General features: G+C 36.7%; 1 protein-coding gene across 4 annotated transcripts in view; it reads left to right on the top strand.

Moving 5' to 3' along the window:
* arnt2 (aryl-hydrocarbon receptor nuclear translocator 2) overlaps positions 1 to 18,105 on the top strand; it is a 96,115-nt gene that overhangs the window by 39,245 nt on the left and 38,765 nt on the right. For all 4 annotated transcript variants that reach the window (XM_027162152.2, XM_027162142.2, XM_027162132.2 and 1 more), the window contains 3 exons: positions 5,418 to 5,494; positions 8,689 to 8,823; positions 10,729 to 10,803. In XM_027162152.2, the coding sequence (XP_027017953.1) occupies positions 5,418 to 5,494; positions 8,689 to 8,823; positions 10,729 to 10,803 (287 nt within the window). The remainder of the gene's footprint in view (positions 1 to 5,417; positions 5,495 to 8,688; positions 8,824 to 10,728; positions 10,804 to 18,105) is intronic.

The following is an 18,105-nucleotide window of genomic DNA, read 5'->3' as shown; positions in this document are numbered from 1 at the left end:
AGAGTAAGCTTAAATATTTGTTTCAATCCGTCATCTGCCTTGAAACATCTAAACTAATTTAACAGTCAGTTTGTCCGCATGTCTGAAGTCTTACATTGGTGTAGATTTCCTTCTCTGCCCATTTAACTCACATTAGGTTTTCACAGAGACTGCCACCCCACTGTTCATTAATATTTCTAAGCAACACACACACACACACACACACACACACACACACACACACACACACACACACACACACACACCAGTTCATTAACATACATTATTCCACAGTGCTGTTGAATTCTAAACTCTGAATGGTCAGATGGTGTAGATTAGTTTTCTATAACAGCAGCTCTGACAATAGTGTGGAGTTAAAGAAAAAACACATCTTTATATTAATTTGCTCATTGGGATACGCTATTGTTTTTATAGTAACAGCAATATCACAGTGGTTTGTATGCCTGTAGCTCAGTAGAACCCGGATAACAAATGCATAAGCTTAATAATAAAAAATGACATTGACCTGATAATAAGCACATACTTGTAATACTAGTCATATAAGGCTTGTCTAAAACACACAATCCTAATCATAGAACCAATTATAAACACAAAATAATATAATACTAATAATAAAAATATGAGACATGTGAACCAAATAACAAAAACCGAAGTCTAATAATAAATGCATAAACAACTATATTACTGTAGTAGCCTCTACTACCACCACTACTACTAATAATAATAATAATATTTGACACACAAGCTTAATAATATATCTTATCATAAATGGATTTTAAAAAGTTATATAACAAAGAACAATGTCATTGATCATTTTTTAGGAGGCATTTATGTATTTGTTTATTTATTGGACAGAATAGATCTTTATTGTCATTAAAAAAAAAAACTATGAAAAACCATTTAACAGCTTACAAAAACTGCAAATGTAAATGAGGCATACATATGAAACAAAATAAACACATAATATAATAGCGTAATGTAGTATAAATAAGCAGCATGGTGTTAGTTTAAAGGTAGGGGTTTTATTGCACCTTAGTTTTGGGATTGAGGGAAGGAGGAGGGTTTCTGTATTCGACTGCCAGTGGGAAGACATTGGTTTTTAATCTGTTCTTTATTATTATTATTATTATTATTATTATTATTATTATTATTATTATTATTATTATTAGTCTGTATTACTTCCCATAGGCAGGGGAAGAATAGGTGATGTCCAGGGTGAGTGGGGTCCTTTAGAATACAGCTGGATCTGTGTGGAGTCGGATTGTGTATATATTCAATTCAATTCAAGTTTATTTGTATAGTGCTTTTTACAATGGGTTTTGTCTCAAAGCAGCTTTACAGAACAAAAACATAGAACAAAAGGTAAACATAAAGAGAAATATAGAGAATTAATATAGAAAAATTCAAGATATACAGTATATAGTTCAGTGTGTATGTATGTATGTATGTATGTATATGTATTTATCCCCAATGCGCAAGGTTGAGGTGACTCAGGCAGCAGTGGCAAGGAAAAACTCCCTTAAATTGGTAAGGAAGAAACCTTGAGAGGAACCAGACACAATATATCTCTGAGGGGTTGTAGTGTCATACTGAGGAGATGCTCTGCTGCCCTCACCACTCACTGCAGCTCCTTCCTGTTCTTTTTTTGGAAGGAGTCTCCAGTGTGAATAATTTGTCAGTAATTTTCTATGCCAAAGTCTTTATGCCAAAAGCCCAGTTTCTCTGTAGCATGAAAAACAACCTTTTATGATAATTTTTTCAAGAGGGAGAAAAAAAACGACAGACTAGTAACGGAATGACTTCCATTCCAATGATCTTGTGGCTGTAATATAAGTGACTAACTACTTTTAAACTAGTAAAATGTATGATGTTACTTTCCTGGATACCTAAAAATGCAATTATTGACAAGTTACTGTGGTATAAGAGGAATAGCAAACACTTTGGGTGGTTACAGTAACTGCTCTTCTCCCTGGATATGGAAAGTTTTGTTTTTTTGGGACAAATAAAAGGGATTTATATGGCAAGTTTTCCATCCCCTGTCGATTAGTATGAATCTTTTTAGTCTTTGTCTGTTGGCTAATGCATACATGAAGCTCAAACTGCAAAAAAGTTGTAGTGCTGAAGTCTCATTAGTGTTCGATCTCTTAGATGCAAAGCTACACAGCGATGTACAGCTAGTGGCTAGGATTGACAGACTGCCAAAATGAAATGTACAAAAAATATATTTAAAAGTACTTGAATACAGAGGATTTTGAAATGGAAACTCCACAGTAGGTATCCACATGTCATCTTTTTATAGTGTAATCCCCTAAGACAGAAAAGAAAGGCACCTTCCACAGTCAAACACTTACCTTAAAGCACATGGAAAAGACAGTATAGCCGAGTTAATAGACATGCAAGTGATCTTGCAGGTCCACAAAGGAATTTGGTGTTAAATGACCGAAGTCTTTGGATTAATCTCGTATCCCAGAGTTCATTGAGACATCTGAGGTTCCCTTTAGCCTGTGATTGTCATCAGCATTGTAGCAGCAGGTGTAGAACGAGAATTGTGCAACGTCCTAAAATCGAGTTCGTCGCTTCGCTTCTCGTTCCGGGTGTCAAATAAACTGCTCATATGCACGTGTGCCTGCGTTTCATTACATTAAACCCACATGTTTTTCCTGTTTATGATTAAATCTTAAAATAGCACATTCCTCTAACGGACTGTCATGTCTGCAGGGAATCATTTTTGTTGCTCAGATGGTTTCCAATGTTTTTTTCTTTTCTTCACCCAAAGGAAAAAAGACCTGTTTCTTTATGACAGGAGACAGCTGTGTTGTGCAGCTTAATTGAGTGCAAATATTTACCTCCAGAGCAATTCGGACATCAGGATTTTGTAATCTGTACTTCCCGTGTAGCGTAATTTGGAAAGTAACTAATGATCGGAATGATTACTACAGCAATAATGAGAGATTTCCTGCATAACGCAATGTTTAGCACAGGTTATTGAGCACTTGAGTCCACATCACACGGCAGGGTCTCATTGCTATTCAGCCCTACAACTAATGCCAAGTAGGAATAAATACCAGTTTGATGTCGTCCTTCCAATTATGGGTGAATTGGTTTCCAGTCTGTTCATGAACAACGCTGAAAATACCACTTTGTTGTTTATTTACAAAAGAGTAAGATAAAACAGAAACTACCATTTTCCAGTTTTTATTTTTAGAGAGTCTCTTCTTCATCCGTCTCCTCCATTATGCTGAATGCGTTCCAAGTGATGCGTGTCCAAGAGCAATTTGTTTGCATTTTTCGAACATATTGTTCTGATGATTTATTTTTTTCCTAGCTCCAGGCATTTCTTCTTGAACAACTCTCCCAATTTAATACTTAATCTCTTCAACGTCCATGTCAGCAGATGGGGTTAAAGTCTCCCTCATGAGTAGTACACATGATGTTCATTCAGATTTGTTCAAAATCAGACATTATACTAGCTTACAAGCTTAAACCCTGCCAGAAACTCTCAATCGCAATGAATGCTGAAGTGTTCATGGTAAATATTGCATCGGACAATTTGTTTTATTTGTACAGGAGAATCGTTGATCGGTTCTGACATGCTGTAAGACAAGCACGGTCGATGCACCAAATTAATTGGATTAGAATCAAAATGCATTATTATTAACATGGTGACTTTTTCTAGGAGACGTTGAACGTTGTTTGGAAGGGGCCTCCAGTGTCAGTGGCATTTAGTATTCAGAACTTTGTGTTTTGGGGGGCACGGTGGCTTAGTGGTTAGCATGTTCGCCTCACACCTCCAGGGTTGGGGGTTCAATTCCCGCCTCTGCCTTGTGTGTGTGGAGTTTGCATGTTCTCCCCCTGCCTCGGGGGTTTCCTCCGGGTACTCCGGTTTCCTCCCCCGGTCCAAAGACATGCATGGTAGGTTGAATGGTATCTCTGGAAAATTGTCCGTAGTGTGTGAGTGTGTGAGTGAATGAGAGTGTGTGTGCCCTGTGATGGGTTTGCAGTCTGTCGAGGGTGTATCCTGCCTTGATGCCCGATGACACCTGAGATGGGCACAGGCTCCCCGTGACCCGAGGTAGTTCGGATAAGCGGTAGAAAATGAATGAATGAACTTTGTGTTTTTTTTAATAAATGGATGAGCTGTGTTGTCTTATTCATTTCAAGAGAGAGAAAAAGGAGGCTGGTGAGGAAATGACTATTTATAGCTGTATAAATAATGAAAATAAAGGTAACAATCAGCAGTTCAAATACATAATTAAATTGAAAAAGTCTAAATCATTGGCAAATCGCTGCCATATAAGAGTATAAATAAGAGAGAATAAAACATGGTTATTAGAACATGGTTATTAGAAAAAAAATCTATTTGTGGCAATGGAATTATTTTTTTCTCTTTAGGATCATGTCATCAGTACTGTAATATGACTACTACTACTGCTAAGAATAAGAATAAGGATAGTGTGGTCAGAGATTACAGCAGCAGCTGTTGTTAGTGCATTTTCATGCTGTACAATTTCATTACTATAAGTGAAGAACTTACCTTAAGCATGTAAAACCTACTAGTAAACGTTGTACAAAAATTCTGAAACTTAAGCTGTATGCATTATACTATTGTATGTTTTATGATCTTCTGCCTCCAGTTTAAAAGACCTCGTTCATGGACTTGGCTTATATTTTACTGAAATAACGTGGCTCAGACATTCCTGCTTAAATGTTGGTTAAATTGGAAGCCAGTGATTGTAAACAACAGTCCTAGTTGTGCGTAGCTCAGTCCTAAGCCAAATTCTGACTGGTTCAAATTCTAAACCTTTGTCCGTGGGCTCAAGGCTGGTTTACGCAGAAATGTACACAACTTGTCATCTTGTCTGGTGGGTGTTCTCCATGTATTTCATTGTTCTCTCATTACTGCTCCATGTTGAAAATTTAAATCAAACTAAACCAAGATTTATATAAGGATGTGTCCGGGTTTACACGGCCACAGGCTGTTGCAAACGTTCTTGTCTGTATGTCGCTGGTGTTACATCCAGCGATTCGTTTGCCAGGAAGCTGATTTCCAAATAGGGTTTGTTGTGTTTGTCTCCTGAAAACAGGCAGAACACAAAGCAGATGATTTTCAACAAAAACAAGAAGCATTGGTTCTTGTTTAATGAAAGTGAAAAGCAGGTCTGCAAGTGAAAGTTATTTAGAATTTATCTGGTGTTTTTCATTAAGCATCTCCAGTATTATTTCTCGGCGAGGCAAAACACGAGCAATCATTCGATCGACAGCTTTCATAAAGTGGCATCAGAGCTCATTTTTTTCACCATATGCTTGTCAGCAATGGGCCATTTACCTGAGATGTGTGTATGTGTTATTTGAAGGGCATAAATGAAGCATGCCCAATTTGTCTGAATTTCATTCTGTCTGACTGGTGTCTTTTTCAGGAATGACAATCCCGGAAGAGGATTCAGAATCAGGCCAGACAAGTAAATACTGCCTGGTGGCAATTGGAAGACTTCAGGTAAGTAAAGAGATCGTAGCAGCTGCTTTAATAGCCAAGTCTTTCAGCGATCCCAGGATGATTGGGCATCACTGAGACAGAAAAATTATCTTCAGCACCGGGACACCATTCACTATCGTACATTGCTATTGTCAGTATGTTGCGCATACATTTATTTATTCTCTATCTCTCGTCCCTATAGAATCTTACCGCAAGGATGGATAGCAAATTAACGCCAGCTGTTGTTTTGGAGCTAAACACAGATCTAACTCACAAGAACGTTATCTGTTTAAGCTGTCGAGTATTTGGCAAATATTTAATGTAACTTGACTCTAGTGAATAGAATCGTAATCAGAATACATTTTTGTTATTAATCTGAAAAGATTATCCAGACTGCATTTGCAAATGTAGGTTAAATACGACTTTATGCAGTTCATTTAGTTCATAATGAAAGAGGAAGGGTTTTGAAACGGAAAACCGGTGATTTATGTTTATAGTATTTGGCAGACACTGTTACTCAGGGTGACATGCTTTGAAGTCTTTATCAATAAATACATGCTGATAACGGTTCACTAGGTCATGACTAAGACTACCATTAATATGCTAGGAGGTAATATAGTAGGAACAGCACACAGCCATTAGACACCGTTTGAAGACAGCCAGTGACTGTTCAAACAGCATTGGGAGGTTCTTTGCACCTCCTAGGTGCCAAAACAGATACAGAGAGAAGAGTCTTGATGCTTGTATCCCTTGTACTGTTAGAGATGGTGGGATAATTCTTGCGATGCTGGAGGACTTGGAGCCTGGTGCAGTACATAGTCCATGAAAAATTGCAAATTTGGCCAGAAGAAGGGTGGTACTGTGTGAGTTTGTGTGTGACTTGGTGACTGAGTTACTGTTACCACCCAAGAGTCAAATAATTTCCAAGAACAGCACGTCTTAAAGTGTTTTATTCCTCTTACGCCAAGGCAGTTTGTGGACACTGACCATGTTTTGTTCATTGAAGAAGGAGTCATTTCTTTTTATCTATTAATGTTGTGCAAAGCCTGAGGTCTAACACTGGCACTGGAAGCACGTTCTAAAAATGCTAAATAAATGTCTGTTCACTGAAAACTTTCCCATGTCAACAATTAGACATGTTTTAAATACATTTATGTGAGCACCCACCATAAGTCCTGGTGAAGGAGATATCGCTATGGAAACATGTGATTTGGAATCTTTCCATCTTTCTGCTGACCAAACAGCATTGAGATTCAACAACACTGTGGTATTATAAAACAAAAGAAAACACAAGGAATAGTAAGGAAGCTGGGGAAAAAATGTAATTCTTGAGGTCACATGGTCCAGCGAGCATGTGCGTTAGTGCGTGTATATAGGATTAGACTAATGGATGAACGTGAAAGAGCTTCATCTGCTCCTTTCATCTCGTTTCATCTTGTTTCAATCTTTTATCTTTTGCTCCTTGCTCTGAATCAGCCAGGGATGATTAAAGCCAGAAATTCGTATGGCAAAACTATTTCTCAGACTTGCATTCATATGGATTCAGTCTTGCAGAATAGTATTTTGATGGCCTTTGATAAATATCAGGGAACATGTTTAACTTATTTTATTCTTTTTGTCTTTTATTCAAAGGAAAGGAATTAAGTAGTTTATGAAAGTGCGTGATTTGAGTGTGACATGACAAAATGGCCGTAAAGGGCAAGGGATGTCAAACATTATAATAATGAGAAAAAGAAAACAGTTCTAATAAACAACATTTGTACATTTGATGGAAAAAAGGTGTAGCAAAATGTAGAGTGTAATACCACTGTGTTGAGACATTGTTATCAAAGATGATTTCATTTGCTGTAGCTTGTGATAACGAAGGTCAGTTACTGTTACCCTTAGCTAGTTCACATAACATCAACAATATAACAAACTACAGTGCCACTGTTGAATTTTGGAATCTGATTGGTCAGAAGATGCTGGTCATTTTTCTGTAACAGAAGAAATGGTTTCTATAGCAACAGCTCATTCCCCAGGACCTGTGTGGCAGACCCACATAAATAACATCTAATAAAAATGTATTTAAAAATGTTTGATCTCACAATATTTATAGAATTGTTGATGGGGTGCAGTCCTCGCTTGAGAGGATGTTATACTTTTTGAAGTAACTTCCACAGAGCTAGGCAAAAAAGAGCCTTGTGTCTTTTTATAGCTGTTATAACAGGATGTAATTTGCTTTGTGAATGTTCCACTACACTGGATTAAAAAAAGGTACAAGTCTAAATGGATAAATTATATGACATGCCATACTTTAATACAGTAAATTGCTCTGGTATAGAAGGAAGAAAAGTTTTTTTTTGTTGGTTTTTTTTTGTGGTATGCTGTTATAGGACAATAATCCAAAACAATCAAGAGGTCACAATCAGGAAGTAAACATATGATGCCAAAGGCTTAGTAACGTCAGCACGGCAAAGAACCTGGACATATACTTTGTGATGCACAAAAAACACGAGTTTAAATGAACAAACTAATCAAGGGGTAAACTACCGTTGACGAGACATGAGTGCAGACAGGACATGAACTAAAAGAAAACACGTGGTGATGTAAACAAAACAAACACATGGAAACATGCATATTAGCGCTCGTAGCACTACAGGGAGATTTGTGACATAACTTATTTTTGGGGCATATTTTTTAGCTAAACTTATGTTGGCATTTAACAGAGAAATGGAAGAAATATGCTTTTTATTTTGTAGGTTAGCTAATTACTTTGTACAAACCATAACTGGATTTTAACTTTGATAATTTTGCAAGGTTAAGTTGTGAAGCTATGGGCTAAAAGTGGCATCTGTTACATTAATGTTGCCTTGTTGTGTAAAATGTATTAAAAGTTCAGTTAAAAGTTAATCACCAACTAAAGGCTGTTAATAATCTTCTGTGTTTTTTCCTCTTTTGTAGCTAGGATAATTAATGGGAAATAAATTCCTCTACATTACATGCAAAAGTCCTGAGACCTTGATGATGTTGCATTTTCGGCTAGCTCATGGCTTGTTGGTTAATGTTAATAGCCAAATAATAGCTCTTGTTTTGTTGTGCTGGAACCAGATTTATTCAGTAAAAATGATAATGATGGTAATTAAAACTAAATGCCCTGAACACACAGTATATTGAGTGCGTCAGAGATTTTATTTTTTTTTTTAATGAAAATGGATTTTCTTTCTCCCCCTCAGGTGACGAGTTCTCCAGTCTCCATGGACATGAACGGGCTCTCTGTACCGACAGAGTTCCTGTCTCGTCACAACTCGGACGGCATTATTACCTTTGTGGACCCCCGCTGCATTAACGTGATTGGCTACCAGCCGCAGGTGAGTACACTCCATTGGTCAGCAAAGCACTGTTTAACATGCAATTAGTCTGAAGAAATTTTATAGCTCTAACAAGTTGAAATAGAGAAATCTAACAGCTAGCTAATTAGTTATTGAACTTCAGATGAACTGACACGTGTTTTATATAGTTGTGTCATATCACTTCATATCAAAGCCGTTTTTTGAAATTCAAATACCATGCTGATCCCCTGGGAAGCTGATCCGCCTCGGTCTTTAAGATATTACACTATTCGAATACTAATATTAATAATTACTTATTAAACATAATATTCGGCTCAGGATAAAGTATATTATCCTCACACATAAAAGACTGAGCAAAAATCAAGCATTATATAGTTAATACTAGCATGTTTGCACACCTCTGTTCAGTAGTTTGAACTCTTAGAGTATTTGTTCAAGCAGAGAAAATCTGAGGGGAAAAGAAATGATGGCTATTGCAGATCATATTTTCAGTCCTTAAAAAAATAAATTCTTTAATGTTATTCTAAACAATCATTAAAAAAACAGAGACGAGCCAATGGAGCCATTAAACTTTAACTCTCAGTTTATCCAAATTCTGTAATGATCGGAAACGAACCCAGTCCAGAATATTCTCTGTATTGTGCTTCAGGCTTCATAGGACCCTGTGAAACACCCGGAATCTTGTATGTCTCATCTCTTCATTTGCTAAACTAATGTAATAATGTCATAAATTCCTTCTGCTTGATTCCCTGCATGGGGAGTTGTGTTTTCTCTATGTGCTTTTGTTTGGCCTTATGTCTTTGTTTTGGTTTTTGTCCCTGTTTTATCATTGGGTTGTTACCCATATGTGTTCACCTATTTTGTGTTCCATTTTAAGTCTGTCTATCTATCTATCTATCTATCTATCTATCTATCTATCTATCTATCTATCTATCTATCTATCTATCTATCTATCTATCGCTCTCTCTCTCTCTCTCTCTCTCTATATATATATATATATATATATATATATATATATTATATATACTATCTATCTATCTATCTATCTATCTATCTATCTATCTATCTATCGCTCTCTCTCTCTCTCTCTCTCTATATATATATATAGATAGATAGATAGATAGATAGATAGATAGATAGATAGATAGATTATAGATATCCATCCATCTATCCATCCATCCATCCCTCAGATATTCTTAATAGCATATGAGAGTTAGTTTCTGCTCCGTGTTTTTTGTGTATTTTCAGAATTTGTCACGTGTATTAATGCCTGCTGTGGTTATTACCTTTGAGTTTTAAATTTAAACCAAATAAAGAACATGCTTTGCATAACAAATAGCATCCTGTCTCACTGGTTTGTGTGGTATACAGAAGATGGTTGTGTATTGCAAAATAGTAGGTTCTTCAGTTTGAGGCTCTTTCAAATGAATTTGCCAAAATGATCGCTTGATAACCCCCACAGTAACGTGCAGTCCTCACTGACAGTCTACTGACTTTTTTGTATCTTTCCGTCGGGTGCAAAATACAGGGAGGCAGCAGTTCATATAGATTAATTGGAATCTGCAGTGGATTTAGACTGAAAAATAATTCAGGAAAGGTGGATGCACTAATCAGTGCAACTGAAGGGCAGGTATTAAATAAAAACTCAATTAAAATGGCAAAATTGATTCTTGATAATGAAAAATCTATCGTAATTTTGCCTTATTTTATCAATATGTTTAGTTTTTTACCTGCACACCCACTAAAGTATATCAGCTTATGGTTCTTGGCAAATCCAAGCCGCATTACAGTCTCTAAATCTTTTGGTTTTTTAGAAAATACCTATTTAACACTTGGGATTTTAGCTTCATGTATTGCATATATAAATTATTGGACATTTGAAGATTGCTTGTTTATCTGACTGTGTTTACTACTGTGTTTCAGGACTTGCTTGGTAAAGATATTCTAGAATTTTGTCATCCTGAGGATCAGAGCCACCTAAGGGAGAGCTTCCAACAGGTACGGTATTTTCTTTTCCCATTAAAGTACAAATTTTCTTCAAAGTGGTGAGGAAAAGGTGCAGAAACTTTATCTCCTACTAATGTGATGCCTGGTGCACTTGTCTTTCAGTTATTGTTCGGTGTCCATAGGAAGGGAATGGGTTTGCTTTTGAGTTTGGTTCCTCTCAAAATTTCATGCTCATGACTTCTCAGGAAGTTTTAACTTGCTTTTTGTGTGACCTTTATCAGCCAGGGCAGTGCTATGTAGAAATAATACAGAAATACCGATGTGTGATCCACATTGAAGAGAACTATTCCTTACCCACATTGTCTACAACGACCAAACAAATGTAATAATAGCACAGATATTTTTGTGTTAATGATATTGGAGGCAGAACTAAAAGTTTGTTATTGTCTACTGTTAGATAATTGAATTTGTAACACTAGTATGTATCATAAGATGTAGCCTAAAGTTATATTAGCTACAATTGTTTTGTAGCTTGTTTTGGTGTGTGCAAGCAACTGATGTAAAATAATTTATAGATTCCCTACAGATACTAGATTCCCTAAACTTATCATTTGGACAATGGTTCATCCTGGTTCTCACACTGTTGCCCCTTGTGAGTTTATAGACATGAAGTGGCTATTAGACACCATACTGTCCTACTGAAAACCGTAATTCATAGCATACGACCTTTACTGTGACTCAGTAGAGCTCATGCATTTCTGCTATCAGGCGCCCACTTTGATTTGAGTTATGTTCAGAAACCTTCAAAGTGACATTCACTGTATGATCTGATATCTCTGTCCTCTGAAGTGGTGGATTTGGATTTGTCACATTCGCCTATTTGATGTTTTAAAGCACAAACTGAGAGAAGGCGAACAGTAGCAGTTTGTGCTCAGAGAGGCTGATCATTATGCAGCTCAGTGACATTCCAGCTCAGGAAGATAGACCCATGGTGGCACGATTGGGAAAAAGAAGTGATCGTGATTAAAGATGCTGGCTTTCTTTTCTTTCTTTTTATATTTCCTTCATTAGCTTCATACAATTCATTCTCTCTCACTCTGTAGTTGCTAATTAAACCATTGTGGTTTCTCGTATACTCAACATGACCCTTTTGTTTTCATTCTTTTTTTCACTGACTCCATCGTTTGCCATTTGTCTCTGTGTTACCTTGTGGGGTTTTCTCACTGATCTTAGCTCCTAAGCTGTATGTTCTGTTAGAGCACTTTTCCCTGCTGTGTTGCTTTTCTCTGGAACTTTGCAAGAAATCCTGGCAGCTTGTAGCTTGATGAAAAATAGAGTTTATTTGCTGACACACTGGGCCAGCAAAGGAACTGTAATGTGGATAACAGTGCTGCACAATTTCTACTGACTTCTAATAGGCAGGTGTGAAATAGCACTCACAAAATACAGTTTATGCTCAAGTCTCACCCTTGAGGGCTTTTCACACTTCAGACAGTTAACATTCGAACAATGTAAAGCCCAGCTAAAGAAATCCTGGGTTTTCTTCTTTCAAATTGCCCATACTTTATCCAGGGTTAACTTTTAATCCTGGATATAATTATAATTGACGTTTCAGACTGTATAGAACATGGCTGCTTTAATTAATGGCTTGTCTTCGACAGGACAGGACGTTCACAGTATTCTAATCTTTTTAGACTTTTTAAATTTTGTCATATAGTTGACCAGTTGTTTGTTGATATCCAACTACCACAAATTTTTCAGTGTCTGGTGTTTCTCATTCACTATGGCACACCCTTCCGTGATGTTTAGTGTTTTTTGTCATCTGACTCTACATCCTGGTTTTCATGTGATATGAGGCATATGCTTTTTCGTTTCTCATTGGATTTCTGCTTCCAAGCATCTAGCTTTAGAGTCTGCTTTCTCAGATTTTCATTCCAATCTAACAGGAGTCACATCTGATTCCCCCTGTTTAATCAGCTGATCTTTCAGTAGACTCAGATGTGGCTTTGGCTCAGTTGAAATAAAACCTACCGCCTACACCAGCACTTTCCAGATAATATTGGACACCCCTTCAATAGAGGAATCAGATGGTCAGAGCTCCTAAATCAAATACCATGATACTGAATATACAGTTTACAAGAGATAAAGCAAGACTACAGTTTATCTCCGGTGTTCAACTCAAGAGTTTCATCTCAGGTGCAAGATGAAAATTATTGAGATTTTTTGTAAATTCATTAAGCAAAAAAATATATTAATTGACTTCCTCAGACTGATCACATGGTGCAAGCTTTTTCATGTCACCAGTTCTCTACTCTACTATTATGCCCCTTTTACACCAAGGCAGTTTGAGTGCTGGTTCAGAGCCAGAGCCTAATTTAAAATCAGTTCTTTCTTTTTCGACACCCAAAGCACCGGCTCTGAACCAGGAAAAGTGGTTCTTAAGCAGCACCAAAACATTGCTGGTCCATATTTAAGAACCGCTTGCTTACTGTGACCAACAAGACAAAAAAGAATGTAGTTAGCGCCATTTTTACATCATTTTAAATCAGGATTCGCCACGTTTGGATACCAGTGTAGGTTCGCAAAGCCATGAGCATTAACAGTAAAGCAACATCCCCCATTGTTGATGTTGTGTTTGTGTTTGTTGCTGCTGCGCTAACGTTGCTGTATAACGTTATATACAGTGACGTAAGACTTAGCTCTGTGATGGCTCGCTGGCCAATGGAAAAGCAAACCAGTTCTTAGAAGGAAACAACTTTGAACTAGCACCAGTACCCGGTTCTTTCTGGTGGAAAGGGGGCATTAGTTTCCAAATACCTTTAGCAGGATTGGCTTAGCCTATGAATTTTATGTTATAAAGGTCATTGTGACTCAATTGAAAGCCCAGATAAAGCTCAATAAAAGTCACCAGACTTCTAAACTTTGTTTTCACTAAATTAAAGCCTTGTGCTTGGCTACTGACTTGCAACATTACCAGGATTAGCAGCAGTGAGCCTCATTTTTCAATCTGGATAGGAACAGATTTATTCGTTATTCATTCAGATGAGAATTTTACGCAGGATATTTGGTCATGCTAAAAATTGTCAAAATTCATAAAAATGTTTGGATTCTGCTCCTGAATGTGAGCAAATGTGTTAGAATTTGCACGGATACTGCACTTTTATTATATAGAGTTTGCTTATTTTAATTAAAACTAAATCATGTTTAAGTGTTTGGAGAGCTTTAATATTAGAAAAGCAAATGTTTTATCATTCATTTTTATTCTTTTTATTACAGGGGCATACATAATTTGTTTCAGGCAGTTTAATCTTTTATTCACTACAGACCTTCAAAATCTTTTAACAGTTTCCAACTTCAAGCATCGACTATAACACTTATAACAATCATTTCTGGAGGAGATTGTTGACAGATCTATAAAGGTTGATCCTGAGATATAGTTAAACACCAGAAATCTGCTCCTTGATTGATGAGCAGTACACTGCTGCTGTTCATAATAACAATTAGAAAAAACAGCAGATGTTTTTTTTTTCTTTCTCCGAGGCCATTAATCAGTTTCTTTGCACTTGCTCTTCCACTGCATATTTATGAGTTTATTTAATACTGTTCCTATAAAAGAAACAGAAGCAACATGTTTTTATTCATAGTGTGTATAAGGTTATTGAGGCAACAGATGCGGAGTTGTGGAAATGCATGTTTCTTTCTCTAAATTTTTTCCCACTCACCATGTTTACATGTTAAAGACCTCAACTGGTAACATCCAAAAGCTTGAAGTTTTCTGAGTTTTTAAACTGTTATCCACATGATGACAGTTTGAAATCTTGAGGCCGCACACTCGTACACAAACCACATTCTTACACTCGCTACACGTCACAGCCACGTACATCAGGTACAGAGCTTTAGTAGATGTTTCGAGCTACTTCTACATGAGCTGGCAATTAAAGACTTTATCAGAAGCGATTATGTGTTTTTCTTGGCATCGACTCTCAAAATCTCTCATCTCATAATCGTTGGTTATTTTCCCTGAACTTGGACAGACTTGAAGTTGGAGACTCCTTAAAGTTCTGTGCTTCTCACAGCTCATTTCAGGTACAGAAAGAGAATCAAGAGGCCATTATTTAATTTCCCAAAAGAGTCACACTTGCTGTTAACTTCCTGTTCATCAGTTTTGTTTTGTTTTAGTTGGTAAAGCCAGGTTATTACTATTTTGCTGTCATAGACAAAAATTGCATTTCATGTGAGAATAATTCAATCTCTAGTTGAGATCAGTGGCCTTGAACACATCATAGTTCCATTGTGACCAAAGAGAGCCAGTAACATCTCATCACATCTCACACATTCATGGTATTTGGCAGATGCCCTTAACCAGTGCGATGTACAAAAGTGCTTTTAAGCCTTTATTGATGAGTACGTTAACAATGGTTCACTGGGTTACAAACTTAGGTTATTATCAACCTGATACTTGAGTTTTTATTTCTTAATTAATTGATTGATTGATTGATTAATTAACGTGTGTGTGTGTGTGTGTGTGTGTGTGTGTGTGTGTGTGTGTGTGTGTGTGTGTGTGTGTGTATATATATATATATATATGGGTAGTTGACGTGACGGCTTTTTCACTGTCACAGAAGATAAAACATAATTAATTTCACATTTTCATAATTTAGAATACTGTAAATGATTAAACATTTTCTTGTTTTATATGAATTTGTTGGTTTAATACCCAAGTTATTGTTAGTTTGAGCCAAATCTCAAAATTGTCCTATGGTGTGATGGTAGACAACATTATTTCATAAATATTACATTTTATAAATAAAGAAAATAATGTAAAAATCTTAATGAACACTCCTGGCATAATTGTGCAAGTGTCTATTTCACTAAGTGGCCATCACTTTTCATATACATACATTTCTAAAAGTGTAGGAATTTCATAAAGTTTGTCACAGAAAAAAATGTCCTTTGGTGTTATGCAAAAACCTAATTTTAATTTGGGCAATATCATGGACAACTACATTTAATTGAAAGACCCCACTCAAGGTCATGTGACTGAAGACCCCTATGAAGGCCATGAGAAGTGCACATGGTAAGTATTTCTCTCAGAATTGTTTAAATATTTAACTATGTTTTAAGACCACTGAAGTTGTTAAGTTTTTTGTCCTTTGGTGTGACACCATTCATCTATTCATGGTGAAAATGATTCTAATTAGTACTTTCATGTAAAATAAATATCACTTTAAGAAAATAATGTTTTAATAATGTGAACAATTCTGTCTCAAGTATTTATTTTATGTTATTTAATATAATTTCTTAGTACTTTTTTAAATGTCACACCATAGGACACATTTACAGTATTGTTGAGTGAAAAAGTGAAAAAAATATGTGAAGTCATTGACAAAATGAGTGACCAGTACTATTTTCTGAAACTTCAGTTTTCATACTCCACAAATATATGTAACTTACAAATATATGTAACTTATATGTATCTTAAAAAGTTATGCTTTCCAAAAAAAGTACTTTTTCTTGGTCATTTGTCAACTACCCATATATATATATATATATATATATATATATATATATATATATATATATATATATGACACATAAAACAAACGGGGAGGGGATAGTACTAATTTAAGTGTTTTAGTAAAAGGTAGGTCTTCACCCGTTGTTTGAAGCCAGTTACTCAACTGTACGGACATCAAGGGGAAGTACAGTAAAAGAGTCTTGCTGTATATCTACCTCTTACCCTGAGAGATGGTCTGACAAGTCGAGCAATGGAGCAGCGTGAAGAGTGATAACAGCTTTGAGCTAAGAGGGAGCTGGTCCATTTTTGCTTTGTCGGCAAGCATCTGTGTTTTGAATCTGACACGTGCAGCTACTGGAAGCCATTAGAGGGAGCACAGCAGTGGTGTGGTATGTGAGAATTTAGGCAGGTTGAAAACAAGTCATGCAGCTGCATTTTGAATCATTTGCAGAGGATGAGTTGCGTTCATATGTAGTCTTGAAATGACAAGAGACTGAACAAGTACCTGAGCAGCCTGTGTGGACAAAAATCACCAAATTCTTCTGATGTTGTAGAGAAGAAAATGACGAGCTTGTCACATTTAGCAGCCTGCGAGGAAAAGGATAGTTGATTGTCCATGGTTACCTCAAGGTTGTGACCCGGGATCGAAGGGGAGATCAGGTATGTTATGTAGAGATATTGCAAGATACTGACCAGGGGATGACTCACCTGGGATGACCAGCAGTTCAGTTTTGCTTGGATTGAGTTTCATTTGATGAGCTGTCATACATAATGATTTGTCTGCCAGACATGCTGAGATCTAAGCATAGGATGTGATATCTGAGGGAGGAAAGGAGAATTTAAGTTGAGTATCATCAGCATAGCAGTGGTAAGAGACTCCGTGTGAGGAAATAACCACCAAAAGAGTGAGTATACAGGGAGAAAAGGTGAGGACCACGTTTTTGAAAAGACAAAGGAGAAATGACACCGGTCTATAGTTACTGATGTCTGATGGATCCAGAAGGAAGATGGACTAGTAAGATGATCTAGTGTATAGTGGAAGGGACTGAATCCAGTGGGCAGGTGGTAGGATTGCAAGACTGGAAGTGCTGTAAAATCTCTTCCGCTGCTACAGTTGAAACTTGTGACAGTGAAGGAGTTGGGGAATCCTGGCTGTGAAATGTAGGTATAGTCGGGGCAGAAGTGAAGGTCTGGCATGTTTTCTCCTTGTAAAAGTGAGCAAAATCTTCAACAGTCAGGGAGGATGAAACAGGTGGAGTCGAGTTGAGTAGTGAAGAAAAGATGTCGAGCTTATGATTAGGATGGAGACATTGTTTTCAGGTTGTACATGCATCCATTGTGTTAATTAACACAATGTAACATTACATTCTTGGCCCCATGTATAGTGAGGTACAAAGTTACCCCACAGGCAAATGCACAGACATAATATTCTTGTTAATTTTGAAAAATTGCATTCTGCATTGTCCACTTTAACCCATAGAATTCATTGCTTGGTATAACATTGCTAAAATTGTAGCTTGCTTCTGTTTGTCACCACATTTTCTGCATGCACAAGCCTTGGATTGCTCTAAATGATGACTTAAACAGAACATAGTGATTTTTTTAATCTCATAGATTGTGACAGATAATCATCTTAAACCACTGCTGAAAACACACACTGTAATACAGGCTTAATATGACAATAATGAAAATAATAATGAGGGACACATTCAAAATGGGATTAGAGGTATTAATGTTGGAGCCCGAGCAGAAGCGCGGAACAACTGAAACGAGTTTAAATGGGTAAGAGCTGCGGGGAAAAACTGGGGCACGAACAGGAAGTAAACTTTTGTGAG

This window comes from Tachysurus fulvidraco, chromosome 2, assembly GCF_022655615.1.
Source record: "Tachysurus fulvidraco isolate hzauxx_2018 chromosome 2, HZAU_PFXX_2.0, whole genome shotgun sequence".
NCBI lineage: Eukaryota > Metazoa > Chordata > Actinopteri > Siluriformes > Bagridae > Tachysurus > Tachysurus fulvidraco.
Note: the sequence above shows the minus strand (reverse complement) of the source record. Positions and strands in the feature narration are given on the sequence as shown.